This window comes from Ammospiza caudacuta, chromosome 6 (assembly GCF_027887145.1).
Source record: "Ammospiza caudacuta isolate bAmmCau1 chromosome 6, bAmmCau1.pri, whole genome shotgun sequence".
Taxonomy (NCBI): Eukaryota; Metazoa; Chordata; class Aves; order Passeriformes; family Passerellidae; genus Ammospiza; species Ammospiza caudacuta.
The window spans coordinates 44,901,095-44,918,148 of NC_080598.1; the positions used below are offsets into that span (position 1 = coordinate 44,901,095).

Genomic DNA, 17,054 nt, shown 5'->3' on the forward strand with positions numbered 1-17,054 from the left:
TAGAAGCCCTACATGGAGCAATGTCTACAGCTCTGCCTTTGATAGGGGTTGGCTGTGGGGAATAGAAATGCTCTGATTCATGTATTAATGTATTTATGTAGATTAGTAAAGTTTGCAGATGAAAATGCTTTTGAGCATATTCCGTGAAGAAACAATGATTGCTATGCTGTAGTGCTTGCTGCAGTTCTAACACAAGGCTTTAATTCTACCCCTTAGAGGAGAATATCACTTTCTGCAGGCAAGACCCTGAACAAATAGAGAATGCTAAATTTAACTCTTTTTCTCAGCTGAAATTCCAATTTTCTTTGACATCTTCAGAGATGATAGAAAAATATAACTTCTTTCTTCACTCCTTTCCCCTCCTACTGGCTTTCATTGTGCCTCTATCTTCTAACTTTTCCTGCATTTGAATGGCACTTGCAATGGAGTTTGGTTTGTTCCTTTCTTCATTTGCATTGGTTGTGTCAGCAGAGCTCTACCAACACTGGTTGTTATTAAGTAGTGGAAAAATATAAAATCAAAAAATGGAACAAATCTGATTTAGGAAAGACCTATTAGGAAATTCACTTTATACAGTTGTTTGTCTTTAAACTGATATCAATGAAATTAAGTTCCTCTCTAAATAAACAACAGCAAGAGTACCAGAAATCAGAACTCTAGTTGCTGTAGTCATTACTGCTAGTCCTGGGAAGGCTAGACTTCAGTGCACTGAAGGAGATGTGAAAAACGAAGGCTTTGCTAGCTTATAATCACAAATGGGCTCTGTCCTAACATGCTTGACCTTGGGAATTATGTGTCCATAGGTACTGCTGTCAGCAGTTGCAGTGAACACCATATCTTTCTTTGCTGTTCATATTTGCCTGGCAGGGTTTCTGGGTGCAGTTAAATGTTGCATTTTCCCCAGTTACATACCTTTCTGGGGCAAGTGCTATGGATTCTGTAAACACAGTGCTCTGTGGTAGATGTGAGGGCTCTTCAGAGGTGCAACTTCTTCTCATTTTCTGCAATTGTTTGCTGATTCCTTGCAGAGGCCTCTATCTTGAGCTATGATGGCAGCATGTACATGAAGATCATCATGCCAATGGTCATGCACACAGAAGCAGAGGATGTGTCCTTCCGTTTCATGTCCCAGCGTGCCTACGGGCTGTTGATGGCGACCACGTCCCGGGACTCTGCTGACACTCTGCGCCTCGAGCTGGATGGAGGCCGGGTGAAACTCATGGTCAATTTAGGTATCGTATGAACACCTCCCACTGCCCTCCTCACTATTAATTTGGGCTTGTGATTAGTGTTTTCTAAAAAATTATTTCATTTATTTTCTGTTGGTTTGATTGGATTGTATTGATTTCTAAAATAAATGCTGAAACTTTTATAATTATAGTCTCTTGCGGAGAGAAATTCTCCTCTGCATTGCTGCATGAAGATTTGCTGTCAGTTCTTTGTTAATGGACAGTGTTGTTTAAGTCTTTAAGTTTTTAAGTTTCCTTTCTTGGTCTGGGACTGGTGAGCTCTGTGTGAAACATGCTACTTGGTCCATCTTTTGATCAGTTACATCCCTCATTCACCCAGCATCACTCAAAACAGTCAAAGACAAACATGGAAAGGAAGAAAAATTGATATGTTGGCAGGCAGAAGTCCTGTGAACCCCCTGCCCTTTGCATAATTTGTCAGCATTTGATATAGCTTGCTATATTTTATACATCTAATAAAAAAGGCTGGTCTTATTGCTGTGTCTTTATAAAAAAGAAATTAACAACAATAAAAGTGCATCCCCCTCATCCCAAAGGGCTGTGTTCTGTCTCCTTAGAGTTAGACTTTCCCAGAAAATAATTTAAAAAGAAAATTAGAAACAAGTCCAACAATAACAACAATACAAGAACAATTGGGGTGAATGTGCTATTAGATTAGCCAAAATTAGTTTCCTTGCCATTCTTTATGTATGCTACAGAATGACAGATTTTTAAAGAATGTAAATACATGAGTTGAAGCTTTCTTTTGCTTTTCAGTGATGCAGCTTGTTGCTTCATGTGAAGTCAGGAATATAAACAAGAAGATGTCCTGACTCAAAGAGGCAAAACTAACATAATAATGCATAATCTTATACCTCTTAATGTGTAGGTTATTTTATATGAAGGGTCATGTATGGTCTGTGAAAACTTCTGTCAGCTTTTAAAGTTCTAAGGCCCATTAGAACAAGTTTTGCATTTTTTGAGCTAGTAGTATCACCCCATTCAGAGCCCTGCTGTGGCTACCAGGAGCAAACCATGTAGCAGCTTTGTTTGTACAATATGTTGTCCTCTGGAAACTAGCTTGCTTTTTAAATTTTTATCTAGTAGTTTTTCTTTTGCCTTTGAAATTGTGATCCAGACCCTATTATTTACTTTTTGAATAAGAAAGTGAAGAAGATGCATCAAACAAGTTCATATTTCTTAAAAGAAAAATGTCCACCTAAAAGTCTATACAATCTATAGCCTTGTAGTAAATAAAAGCTAAACACCAACCAGAAAAACCCCCATATATTTGCATATTTGTTCTACTTAGCTTGACTGAAGAAGCATAAAGCACTATTGAGTCCATAGCTGCATAAGAGCACTTGCTGTGCTATCCAAACTGGCCTATAGGACAGATGGATAGATGAACCTCAGCTGTGTCAGTAACTCCTCAAATAAAGAGAAACAGCACTCTGATGGTAGCCATCTCTGCCTATATTAACTCTAAGGGAAGGAAAATTTCATAGATTTGCAGGGTTTCTCTGGAGAGCAGCTCAGAAAAACTGCTGTTGAGCCTCTTTACATGTGCAATGAGAATCTTCTACAAAACTCCAGAGCATTTGTCTATCTATATGTGTTTGCATTTTCTTCTGATCTAATTGGTTGCTAATAATCAAGAAAAATAAGATTCTATTTCCCCTGTTTAATTTCTTGAGAATTATGGCTATTTTTTTTTCTCAGAAAATAAAATTAATCACTGAAAGTTTGGTAGTGGCATACTTCTGTTGGAGAAGTGATGGGGCAACTGAGTATCTGCCTAATTCTACAATATGCTCCTGTAGCCCAGTTCTTTTACTTTTCAAGCCCTAGTTCCTCTACTTGTCGAAAGGAGAATTCTTTGCACCCTGAAGATGTGAGTATGCTTGGTGCTGACTAGCTATGTCCTAGTATTTTAGTAAGGATTGCTTTTATCAGCTTTGATATTCCCACATGAAAAGTACTACAGCATGAAAATTGCCAGACTTCATAAAAAACTGTCACTTTTTCTTCTGAGAAAGATACCACTTGTTTGATTCTGTTAGATCTTCTTAAAAATGAATGAGAATTAGGGGAATTTGCTCATTTTGGGTGTTTGCAGCCTCCTAGAGTTAGACCCTGAATAGTGGATATGAGGAGGGGATATTTATATCACCCTAAAGATATTTATTTTTTAAAGTTTATTTTTTCCTTTCCAGTTTTCATTATATCATGCTGGCATTTTCCTTCAGGACCTGTCAACATTTTAAGTCTTATTGGCATTGGTCACTTTTGGCACTCACTGGGATTTGTTATGCCACCACTTAGCCTAGAGGTGGACTGTTCAACTCTGTCTGGCTCCTAAAATACGTGGCTAAAGATTTGACAGATGGTCTACACATGTTGGGAAAAGATGTGTTGTTGACAGCCTAATGCAGGGACAACATCTTTAAACAAACCCCTGTGTAAACTAAAGGCTGATTCTGTGTAGTAGCAGGGACTGAAGCAATGTGTATGCCACATTTTGCCAGCTTTTCAGCTGTAAAGTTTTGTGAGGTTGAATCTTCCCTGAAGTGACTATAGGCTGGATCAATGGAAACCTGTCAGCACTCTCCTGTGTCTAACTCAACAGTGGGGTGGTTTAGAATTTTGGAACGCAGACTGAGCTTCACCTCTCCTTTATTCGGATTTATAAAACTGTCAGAAAATGTCCTTGAAACAGGACTTTCCTTCTGCCAAAACAGCAGTTACCTTGCTGTTGAAGAACAGAATTTGAGGAAGAATCACCTTACCAGAGCCATTAATTTCCAGTTGTTTACTCTAAGTCACAATAACTCTATACGGAGACTGCTCATAGCCCAAATGTCACAAACAAGAACTAAATCTTTACCTGACTTTGCCAAAATCTCCTTACCAGTGAGAAACAGTCATCAGCACCACCTCTGAAGATCTGAGTGTGCTTGGTGCTGACTAGCTGTATATCAATATCCCCTGAGCATCTAACCCACGATAGATATGTGTGAAAAAGGACTGTTTTGAGGGGTGCATTATTTAATTGTGCTTTTCTTATGTCATTTAATACTACTACTAAGAGCTTTCTCTTTCTTCTCTTTTGTGATCTATTCCATTTGATTACTTATTATCATTTGTGTCTTTATTAAGGTCTTCCCTACTTTTTTTTTTTTTTTTTTTTCTTCTTTTTTTTTTTTTTTTGGTTGACTCTTCTGTGTGTTTCAGTTGTAAAGCTTTCCCATACCCATCAGCCATGGTAAATCAAAAGATGGTATTCGACCCTTCAAAGGCCTGAAGCCTGCGGCCCGCACGGCAAACAGCCCTGAGAACAGAGCGTACGGAGCAGCCTGCAGGGGCTGGCATATCCCTCTCACCCCTCCAACCAGGGTCCAAACCAGCCAGGAGAGAGAGATGCAGTGGGAATGGGCAGCTGGGGGCTTGCTCTGGAACGTGGGAGGGAAAGGAAGAGCAGCAATGAATGATTCTCTAAGGAAGGGGGCAAGGAAGTTGCTTCAGACCTTTCCAGTGGGGGTGCCTGAGAAATTGCAAATTTTCATGTTGACAGTAGTCAACATGAGTTGACTCAGTAATTTGAGTTTTTTGTGGTGTGAAGATTAGAAATCCAAATGTGATACATATCTCTGTTGAGAAGGATTTTGAAGAAATGAGTCTGGAGTGGAAGGAGAGAGAGAGATATTAGGCAAATCATAGCTTGGAACATGCTTGGGAATTATTTTTGATGCTGAGATGATGTGCAGAAAGGGAAAGAAATGGCTGGTCTGATAGGGAGATCCAAGTTCACATTTTTCCTCCCATTTACAAGTGGCAGGGTTATAATGTTATACTGACTTTTATTAAAGACTGTTTTAGGGGTTTTTTTCTTCCTGGCCTGGCATATCTTCAGGTCACTGGTGACAAGGATAAGTATTTCCTTCCGCCTCTCATTTAAGGAGGTATAATCTTCTCTCTCACCTCTCTTTTCCTAAGATAAATCCTGAAGGTGCCAGAGCCACATTTGCCCATCCAAAAGGGAAAGTTTCTTTTGTCATTTCTACATAAAAATACTGCAAATAGGAGATAGGCAAGGAGCCTTAATATAATGTAGGGTAAGTGTGCACAGGACTTTATCTGGTTTTCCCATGGGAAATAAACTCAGTGTGAGCTTAGAAGAAGTTGTGCCTTGATTATCTTTTTTATCCTATTCTTGCCCTAAAGTACTCTTCCACAACCCCATATGGCTGGCTGCTTATCCAAAGGAAAAACCATTTTGTCCTCACACAGTAAAGGTAACTTTCTTTTTTTTATTCAAGGATTAAACAGCCTGAAGCCTTAGCACCATCAAGTAAATATTACTATTTTCAGACAAAATGATAAAAATGGTAAGATTTCAGATCTCTGTTTGCTGCTAAAGATACCTCCATTCAAACAATGGATCCTTTGTGTTAGCTAACTGCAGCCGAGTTATTTAACCTTTTTAAAGGAGAATGTCTCTGGCCCATTTTTCAGGTGATGTGCTCTGGAAAACCTTTCATCTGAGCACTAAGAAACTTCTGGCGTACATTAGTGAATTAATGAAATTAATTCAGAAGGTCTTCCCAGCTAATCCTGCTCCCCATGCAGTAACAGAGTCTATTTTCACTTGCCTACTACCCACCACATTCCTCATCCAATTGCTGAACTGGCAGGTAACTGGATTTACAGCTGTTCAGGCATACTCATCTCCAAAACTTATCTCAGAAGTAAATACTGGTAACAGGGCTGAGTGGCCCAGATGATGATTACCAGAAGTCTTATTGCCCTGGTTCTGTGCAGGAGGAATCCCAAGGAGTTTTAAAAATTATTCCCAAATTAGCCAGATGCTGCTGTTCAGAGCACAAACACCAAACTACACCTGCCTCCTCACTTCCAGGAAAAACCTCTGCTTTGGATTTGTACTGTTTTACTAGTTTAGAGGAACATTAGGGTTTTCCTCCTTATCAAAAACTCATTTAAGAAAGAGAGAACAACTTCATGTGTTAATAATTGTAAAATTTTTGGACTGCTTTGGGCAAGGCTCAAAATTAAGGCAACAAAAAACCCCTATGCACGTTCTTGGATGGTGGTGCTGGGGTAACAGTGCAAGCAGATACCTTCTCTTAGCTGCCCTGCAGGATCCACACCAACCCAGTGAAATGAAACCTGCATGGGGAGCTGCTTCCTTTGGAGTGCACCTGGGTGTTTCTGTCTGGCTCCCAATTGCGTGGCATTGCAGACTTTGTGCTCACAGTCTGGAGATGTAGTATTGCCATGTCAGGGCACTTCTCAGGGCAGTCCTGGACTCTCATCCTTTGAAATAGGAATCTTGCAGCCAAGATAAGGGCTACAGTGGTTTTCAGTTTGAAACATCTATCCCTTCATCTTGAATAGTGTTTCAGCCTGAGGGCAAGCCCTAGGACCAATAGTTTTTTGGTATCACTAACAAAAACCAAAAAAATCTCTGCAGACATCAATAGCTCAAGAGTGATTTTAGTCTCTTTGATGAATGTTGCTGAGGACCAGCCATGTATGTTTCCCTTTCCAGCACACTTGTTCTTTAGTCTGTAAGAAATTCCCCTGTTCCAGCTATAGCAACTCCCTTGACCTCACTTGCCTGTGGTGAGACTTGGGTGTCTCTCTTGCTGTCACTCTCCATCAGGTCAGAGAGGGAAGTTCCCCTGCATGTACTTCAGAGCTCCCTTTACCCCACCCAACTCCTGTAAGGGATATGGCCACCACTGTATGGTGATCGTAGCAGTTGCTCCAGGGCTGTTTGCTCCCACTTTTCTGTTGCGGTTGACGACACATGACAAACCTAATCGCACAAAACCAAACCCAGATTTTCTCAGGAGAAGTTCTGCTTGAAAACAGACTCTCTCTGGCTATGTTACTCGTGATTGGGATGTCCCTGCTCATTGCAAGTCTTTATTTATTATTTGTAGACTTTTGTTCTTTCCCCTCCTTCATTTTTTAAGAACTGAGTTTAGCTACTGAAATAATTTTCCTACATCTGTCTGAGCAAACATAAAATTGGTCCAGTTAAGAAGCAAACTGCATTATATTTCTCAGCCATTCTATATAATCTCCCTTGCTGGGCCATATCTCTGTAATAAATACAACCATTCCTGGTGATCAAAGCTCTAGTTGTGCAGACAACATGTCCACTGCATTGTGTTATTACTCACAGCCTTGATTTCCTGCAAGAAGGCCAGCATAGCCCAAGACATGTAATAGCACTGATATGAAAACTCTTGCCCATGTTAGACATCACAGCAGTGGATGTTCACAAGGCTGTAAATAGGCATTTATAAATGAAAGATCCTCTTGTGGATCACATCCTGAGATATGCTGAGCATTAGTGTGTTAAACGAGAGAAGCAATGCTCTGAAGCCCTCTAGCTCAGGCTCTCCTACCTCAACTTGCTTTCTTTGTGAGACTCCTCTGTTACCATTTATCAGATTCCACAAGCATTTTTCTCTCCTTGTACCTCTCTTTGTCCCTCCCTTGCCTGTGACCTCTGAATGAAGCAGGGCAGCAAAGGTTCCCAGATCTGCCATTTCAGTGCCCGTTTCATCTTCTCCCTGAACGTTACGAACACCCCACTCAGCCTTGGCGTTCAGGCAGCAAGATGAGCCTGGGCTCTGAGGAGCTGGCAGGGCTGGGGACCTTTGAAAGACTTCCCCATTCTCCCTGCCAAGCCCGACAAAAAGTATTCCCAACCTCCAGAAGTAGCTGAAATCTGGGCTGGGCGTTCGTGCGGTTAGCTGTTTGCAAGTGGCCATTTTATGATAGGACACAACTGGGCAGTATGTTAACCCTTTCCTCGCCTGAGCAGACGGCGTCAAATGTGTCTGTGCACATATTAATAGTGTTTTGGGCTGGCTTTGGGGGAATTAGAAGAGGGTCTGTCTTTGGGAGAGCTGGAAAGGGTTAAATATTGCACCAAAAAATCTCATAGGCTGATTTTACAGGTATTCTCTGTTGACAGATGGTGTATTTATGCAATAACAATACAAATTAATTTAAAAGAAACCAAGTGTAAAGGTTCACTTTGAGCTTCAAGCTTCTTAGAGAAATTGCTGAAGGTTTCTAAAAAGCAAAATGACACTTGAGTATGACTTGTGTCTTGAGGGAGACTTTAATGCCTTAATTATAACTTTTTAAATTGTAATTCATATCAAGTCATGGTCTGGAGTGGAAGATTCTCTTAGATTTGTAGGTTTCTATAAAAAGAAAAGAACTTTCTGTAGCAACATGTGGCTATGTATGTATATTGGTATATTTCTCTATACATATATGTATATATATATGTGTATATATATATATATTTATGTAACAGATATTTACATTGAATATACTGTACATATACACCCACTCCTGAACTTGTACAGACTGTGTATAAGTATAAAATGGCCACATCTCTTTGCGTGTGTCTGTCCCCGGAAGGGTGGACTGATTGTTTTTGGATGTCTGCAGCTGTTACCTTGAAGGATGCAATTTCATCTTTCATTTATTTTTCCCCATCTAGACTGTATCAGGATAAACTGTAACGCCAGTAAGTTTTCCCTCAAGTTTCATTTTGTTCTCTTTCTATATATATTAAAATAACTTTATTTTCTTTGCTCTTTTATAAGCTGTTTTTCTTTTATTTTTTTCTTTTTTTTCTTTTCTTTAAAAGAATCTTTTGAAATTGAAGGGATTGGGTGGGATATGAAGCTGGAGAGGGAGGAGGGAAGACTTTAAGGTGATTGTATGTGGAAAATTTTGTATTAGGTTTCTCCAAGGAGGAGCTGAGCTGTTATTTCATAGCTTTGCAGAAGAGCACCTCAGGAACCTGATGAGCTGATATTATATTTCACTGGTAACCTATTGTCTTTATGAAAACTTTAAGGAACAATGTAAGAATAACAACAGGTACTGTATGCACTTCTCCACTACAAAAAGGCAGGCATGTTTAAAAACAGAGAAAACAAGCTTCAAACTCTTGCTTTATTAAAGACTGGTGACAACAGGATATTTATTAAATTTTTTTAATTTGGGTATAGAATAAAGAAAACTTAGATTTTACATTTAGAGTATATTATATATACTTAATATATATATGTATATATATGGCATTTGCAATTCTTAGGTTTCTGTAAGAAATTCCATCTGAATCTCTGGGTCACCTAAAATTCCTTTCAATATATAGAAGTAGGGAGGAAGGATTATAAAATTTCTGTGAAAAATAATAGTGGAATATCATATCCATTTCTAGACTGACTGAGTAAGCCAAATCTTTTCTGTTCTACTTCAAAGAGCTGATCAACTTGATGTAGGCCTCAAAGTCAAAAGCACTCCCCAAACACTGGAGCTGTTTAGCTCTCAAGTGTGCTTTGAGCTTATCTTAACTTGTTACCAGCTTCTTGAATGTCCTCTGTGTTAGATTTTATGTAGAAGTATTTATGAAGGGCAAATGCCAGCTGATTGAGACCATACTTTTTACAAAAGTGTGAGCAAGTAGTTTTTTGGACTTGGGAAGTGGTCCCTGGGAGCCTGTAGCTGGTGAGAAGACCTGATATGCCATAGAAGCTTGTTCATGATAATTGACTTTATTTCAACTATTAAATTGTTATCTCAGCCCATGTGATTTTTCTCCTTATCCCACTGATGGCAGGAGGGGTGTAAACAAGCAGCTGCACGGTGCTTAGTTATCTATGGGATTAAACTGCTACAGGTGGGATTAGTCAGTGTACGACTCAAATCTTGAAAGGTCTTGTTGAATTCCTTTTGCTCTTCGAAGTTTTCACACTAAATTTCAAGATAGAATGTGCAATAGGAAGAAGTGTCTTGAATATGGTAGCTGGGATTGCCAGATTTTACACAGCAGTGGTAAGGACATTTACATAAAAATAGGATCTTTTACTTCATAAGAGTTCATATGCTCTTGCTGCTTAGCCATCTGTAACTCCATCAAAACACTTGCCCATAGTTCTTCTTTATGTTTGTTATTTGAGGATCCATTTCCTCTGGTGCTGGACAACAATCTAATGTTGTCAACATCAACTTGTGATGACAGCTGCCTGTTAAAGTTTAGCTATGGAAGACTATCTTCAGGTAGGAAGTCAGCTTTGGTAGCAAGTAGCAATCGTCTGGGTTTTATGCAAATAAATAGCTAGCACTAATTGGAAGAAATATTAAAAAAAAAAGGAAAAAAAGAGAGGAAAAAGAGAATCATATAATGAAAGCAGTGGAAGGACAGTTAGAATTCCGTGTTTTTGTTAGTTTCCCCATAAGCATCAAAACATCTTGTATCGTTTTGCTGCCATGCATTTTTAATAGTTAGGCCTGTTGCATTTTTAAATACAGTCTTCCCCTGAAGGTTTAGATTTATTTCTTTATTTAAAACACATTGGATCTTCCTAATTTATTTTTTATGATGCTTTGCTGAAAACAAATGTCTCTACTCTTAGTCCCTCCAATACATTGGTTTTTTTGATGCCTGTTGCAATAACTCAGGTCATCTGTCCTGTTTCCTAGAAGGGAACCTGCTGGGGATTGGTGAAAACTGTACCCTTCAATGAATAAAATATGGTTAGGCAGAAGCAGACCAAATATCACTGTAAGCATTCCTGCAGGCACACTGACATTTACTTGTGCAGAGGGAGTTATCCACACACAGATATGTCTGCTGGGGTCTCTTGAAATGAGCAGAATTGTTTTAAAGTAACTTGACAAATGGGCTTCCCAACAGTTGAAGAGTTTCGGGTCGAGCAGTCGCCACTGGTAACTGAATAGAAGGGACCCAGTGCATGGTTTCAAAGGTAAAAAGAGCTTTACTTTTTGGGTTTTGTGGAACATGTAGCTTAAGAGCCCGCTATTTCAAACATTGAAACGCATACTGTTCGAGAGGAGTCTTGCATTTTGTCCCAGGTAAGCATTTATACTTACTCTTAATTTTCATTAAAAAGATTGAGGCCTTTTTCTCTTATGTATCTTTGGACTATTTTATATCTGGTGCAAAATATTGTTTTCCATAATTTCATCTTACCTTCTCTCTGTGTTTCATAATTGTTGTATTTCAGCTTTTTACTGTCTCTGTACTTATTTTAATACTCATCTCACCCTTTCCTTTCACTCTTGAAGATACCTAAACTGAGCTTTTCTGTTTCTGCACATTTAGAAGACCCAACAATGCTTTTGCTCACACATATGGAGCTGTATAGTAACTCTCTTTTTCTCTGAGTGAGAAATCAGCACAACCAAAAGTAGAACGAGGATCTCCAAACAACAAACAAACTCTGTGAATAAACTGCATTGAATGATTCCTCAACATAATGCAGACATAATGGATAGCACAATTTTGTTGGTTGGATTAATGGGGAGAATAGGTATATTAATATAAATCTCTTGGATTTTTGGCTACATGTATTTTATTTATTTAAAATAGGATTTACTAGGAAAATGGTCCCTCTCCTGTAAACTGTTTATTGAAATGCGTTGTTCACTTTGAAGAAAGTTGGAGTTGCGATTATTTTATAGTTTGCATCATGTCTGGTGCTCTGATTTTCCTTCATTTTTTCAAAGGTATCTATTCCTTAATTTCCTTATTCTATATCCAGTGGCCCCACTTCATATCAGATTAGATGTGGAGAGTTTTCAGCATTCTACTCAGTATTAAGTGTGGAGGGCATAGCTGTGTAAGCTATAGATTTGTTAGATTTTGGAGGTATTCTCACTCTGTATTCTTTTTTGGATACTACTCTTGCTCTAGTCCTCTCTCCTCACAAGCCTTTTATGTGGTGTGTCATTATTCAGTCACATACTTTGATGCTAATACCATGAGAGATCTGCCAAAAGTAGCTCCTTGGGACAGTGAACACTTCTGTCTTATTGCTTGTTATTTCATAATAAGGCGTTTTCTTCTCACTAAAGCTTGCCAGACAAGCCATCATCTATTTTCATGTCACTTTTGATGCCTCAAAAATTCCATATCTTCTTCTCTTACCTGCTGCTAAAAGCATAAATAAAGGGGATAAAAAAATCAGTCTAATCACTACTGCACAGTTGATTCTGTGTCTCTGTGAGACTCACATTTAACATGTTGTTTGAAATGCAATAATTTTTGACAATAATGACAACTAGAATATGTTTGGTTCTCCTGTTTCAGTTGCCACGCTTACTGTATTTAGTGCCTTATTCAGTGCAGTGTTAATGATTCATTTTATTAAGTGTCACTGTAAGAGCATAAAATTTGAATCTATGATGTGTAACTTTCTGGGAGAGGTTTAAACTTCTCTTTTTTCTCTATCATCATAAGTAAATAGGAAGCTGTGCTAACTCTAATCAAAATATTGTAAAACCAAGTGCACTTACCCGATTCCTAGTTATATTGCTGTCATTTTAATAAAATCTTAATAGTACTCTAACAAGAAAACATTCTTTTGAAAGTGAAGCGATATGATTAAACATCCACATCATATTTGTGACTGTAGTGTCTCCTAGCTCCATTTAAACATAATCAGGAAGAAATGAATACTTATGCAGCCTGAAAAGTGTCAAGTTGGTAGTATGTCATATTGTAGTGGTGAAAGCAAAGCTGGTGTCTGTCTGTAGCATCTGCACAGCTCAGCTGAGAATGATTCCACTTTTGAGCAGTCTCACACTTGGGATGCTGGTCTGGCTTTGTGCTGCTGCTGCAGGAGAAAAGGGAGCTAGCCTGTCTTAAGAAGGCTTCTTCTCTCAGGGGATCAAAAGCAATCCTCCCAGATGTTTGTCAGGCAGCAAGTTAAAAATTCTGTTAGAGGAGAACCTACTAGATCCGACAACCCAATAGAGGTGAGGCTACTGCCACTGTTTGCTCCAGGTCCTGCTTGTGGCCAGCTGAAGATGTGTTCTTGGCAGGCCCATTGCTAGAGCGCACACACTTGCTCGCAGACCCGCATCCTTTCCACTCTCTGGCACCATGAACATCTGGGCCTGTTGAGCCCATGGTCTGACTCCAGTTGCAGCACTCCTAGCCTCATACACCCTCATGCACAGAGAATAAAAGGCTCTCACCCAGGAAAGACATAGAAAGGAATTTAATAAGATAGGCTGTTTTGATCAGATAAAAATACTCATCAGCAACTATTTACATGCCCGACCCTTTTTATACCCTTACCCCTGTATTTATTTTCCCACTATTGCTCTTCTCAAAATCACCTGAATTTCTCTCTTTTTGTACCTTTGGTTTCTCCCCTAAACATCCCATAGTAAGTCTGTCTGACCCCAAACTGCTTTTTCCACCATTGCATATGTCCCACCCTATGCAGCAATCCCCTTAATCCAAAAGGTGATATCAAGAGTTGATCCAGCTGTCATGTAGTGATGAGTGTCATGCTTGGGCACTGGAACCAATGGCTCTGCTGGAACAGCCCTGGGACAGACTTGGAAAGGTTTTCATTGCTCAGGAGTCCATGATTTGTGCTCCCACCTGCTGCTGTGCCCCATGCTCCTCTGGGCTTGAGCATATGGGGCTCTGGTGGGCTGATGGCCCTGGGTATAACCCAGACAGATATTATTTGTGCTCCCCCTCCTGTTGCTGTCTCTCTGAGCTCCTTTATGGATGTGGAGATGAGCTTTATTTCATAATGCAACAAATTCCTCTTCCCTGTGGCAACTACTAAAAAGTGACCTCTTTTGTCTCAGACTTTCTTGATTCAAGCCCATTCCAAGTCTCCGGTGGCAAAAATACCCTCTTGACTTAATGTTGTAGTTTAGGAATGGTATTCTTCAATTTAGTACTCCCACTGAAAAGAAAACCATGAACTGCACCCCTTACCCCTCCCCTTCAGTGGTAGACAAAAGGCAGAGATAAGTTAAGAACCATTTATTGGAATCATCCATGAGATAAGAAAATGAACAGCAACAATACCAATAATGACAAATGTACAAAGAAAGGATGATTTACATGCAAAATGCCCACCAAGCCTGGGACAGTGAAAACAATGGCAGACCCTCCACCCACCACGCTTTCCCCATGACCAGGAAGGAATTATCTTCTTTCCCAAAAGAGAGAGACAGAGGGTCCCTTTCCCTGCCCTGGCAATGACATGAAATGGTATTGAATGGTATTAGGACCCTGGCCATGCCCACACAGCTCCAGGCTCCCCACCCTCATGGCTGCTGCAAAAAATTAACCCTGTCCTTAAACCAAAGCAGGACACGTTTTCCAACTCAGAGGTTGTTTGGTACCCCTACAAAGTGCAGTAGTGCTTCTGAGCTTGTTTTACAAAGATAGCAGAAGAATCCATGTAATTATCAGTTGCAGTGGAGAGGATAAGTCCCTTTTTAGGCTGGGTTCCACATGGACATCTTTCATTTGGGTGAGAGGAAACATAAAGAACATATGAGAAACTGGTCCACTTCAAGGATGTCTAGACAATATGTCTTTTGTAGATTACATTGTGTAATTAGTTGCCAGAACATCCACTTTTTTTTTTTTTTAATTCCAAGAACATTGGCACAAAACTGAAAACTCATGCCCTCTGGATCTAGGAGGAAGCGAGTATTTTATATATTATTAATTTTGTTTGCGAACAACTCAGAGAGAGCATCTCTAATGAGGCTTTAAATAGTTATAAAGAAAAAGACAAAAATCGATCAGCACAAGCACTGCTTGCTATGGTGGATGCTACCTGTTCTGTAAATTTAAGGCCAAATCAGTGAGCTTTAAGGATCAGTGGATGTTGGATAAGGAGTGACTGCTCAAGAGGTAATAGTGATTGCCATTATTGGGGGCAGAATATTGGGTTTAATGAGCACAGGCTTTTCACAGTGTCCGTAATCCTCCTCATCCAGACAGTACCATGGAGATTAAGGTTTTGCTGTGGCATAATTGATTTGAGCAATCCTAAACTGCAGTTTGCTATATCACCAGGTCCCTCAATCCCAGAATATTTCTTCAGGAGCCACAGATGTAGGCTACAAACACAAGTCTGTGTTTGCTAGAATTCAGCTAGGCCCAGCTGTTTGTTAAGAGCAGTCAGCCTTCATCTTCCAGCTAATACTGTCCCTTTGAAAGCCTCACGTCTGGGTCTTCAGTTCCAGTATGCAGAGAGAGACAGGTCATCAGTATGGAGGGATGGCAATGATGAAAGCAGAGCTTGACAGAATGTGTTCTGCATTGTTCTTACCTAAATTGCTGTGATGAGACCAAACAAGAAAGAAAACTAACCTTGGAAACTCAGCAGTTATCTGTAAGGAATCAAATGACCCACTTTTGGAAAATAGCTCATCTGGTTTACTGGCTGTCATTCCTACCCCAGCAGCTTTTCTTGATTCCTTTTGACTTTTGAAAAGGTTGTGTTTGTTGTACATTTATATATATATATAATTTTCAATTCCTTTAGCCTCTCACCCCTTCTGTGGGATTATAGCTAAAAAAAAAGAACACCTTTAAAGGTCAAAGCAAATTATATTAATCATCCTGTCAGTCAATAAAATAGATACCCATTACTTAATGTTAGAAATGCTAATTAAGTATTGGGATCCTGCATGCTATAACAAAGATAATGAAATATGAAAAGTTTGAGGTAGGTTTTTTAAAAAAAATATTTATTTTTATTTTATTTTTAGCGGAAAAGGCACTGTTGGTGAAGCTTGGAGTAACTGAGGAAAAAAGCTTGTGATGCTAGATTTTGTTTAATGGTACATTGAATAACTAATTGTGGACAGCAACATTTTTCTCTTATTTGCCAGCTGTTATATTATCAGCTTCCTTTCTCATGTCTGGGGAAACAGTCTTATTTCCTTTTTTCCTTTTCTATTGCAATATTTGCAGGATCTCAGCCAGGATGCCTGAGGGAAAAAAAAAAAAGGCTTTGATAGAAAAATGTGTAAGCACTTCAATTTGTTATTTTGGCCACTTTCCTTGTATAAATTGATTTGTTTTCTTTTCAGATCAGCTGTCATCACTTGCACTTTCCTCAATGTTTTGGTTTAACCCCTGTAGGTGGTTAAGAAGCACACAGCTGCTCTCTCACTCTTTGCCTGCCTGTGTATTATCAACACTGTTTTGCTTTCAAATCCAAAACATGGCACCATGAGTGTTGCTCTGAAGAAAATTAACTCCCTCTCAGCCAGAGCCAGTACACTCAGAAAGAGAAGATACCCTTGAAAGCTTGTGAATATTTTTATATAGAACTTAAAAAGGCAATGCTTTTGCTGCCATACAGTGAGATAGATGGCTAAAGGTAGACTGAAACAATGTCATTTATGGTGTCCAGCCATCAAGTATTTGGTAATTTCTTTTTCCATTTCACTTACTTTCTTTTTCTACACAAGGCACTACATTTGAGCAAATTTGGTGTGTGAGAGGTAGCACTAGGGAGCTGTGTAGGAGTATGAAAGATATTATTTCCAGGATTAAGATGTCAGGCTATTGATTATCTTAAAATCAAATAGTGACTGCATTAGGACTTCAGTATTAGCTACTCTTTCCACGAATGGTGAGAGGGTTGATAATAGAGAACAATTGCCTTTCCACAGCTGAGAGGTTTTTTCCAGGTTTCACAATCTTCACCCATCCCACCTCTTTCAGCAGTGACTGCTACTGTCCTGCCACTGTGATCCATCACATTGCCTGTACTTTCCACTGCCAGGCTGGTTCGTCTGGCAAAGGGCACTGCTCCTAGAAAATTTCTCTCTGGGAGCAGAGAACTGCAGTTGTGCACAGGAGTAAGAAGTTCACTTAAAAAAATATCCATTAATGCTTCTGTGCTTAAATATTGTTTGCTAAGAAGTGAGCTGGGGAAGGTGAGCTGCAGATTTGTGGTCTCT

The 17,054-nt window shown here is 39.4% G+C and overlaps 1 protein-coding gene across 3 annotated transcripts in view; it reads left to right on the forward strand.

Moving 5' to 3' along the window:
• Window positions 1–17,054, forward strand: part of NRXN3 (neurexin 3) — a 908,017-nt gene that overhangs the window by 282,606 nt on the left and 608,357 nt on the right. For all 3 annotated transcript variants that reach the window (XM_058806342.1, XM_058806340.1, XM_058806341.1), the window contains 2 exons: window positions 1,029–1,232; window positions 8,782–8,808. In XM_058806342.1, the coding sequence (XP_058662325.1) occupies window positions 1,029–1,232; window positions 8,782–8,808 (231 nt within the window). The remainder of the gene's footprint in view (window positions 1–1,028; window positions 1,233–8,781; window positions 8,809–17,054) is intronic.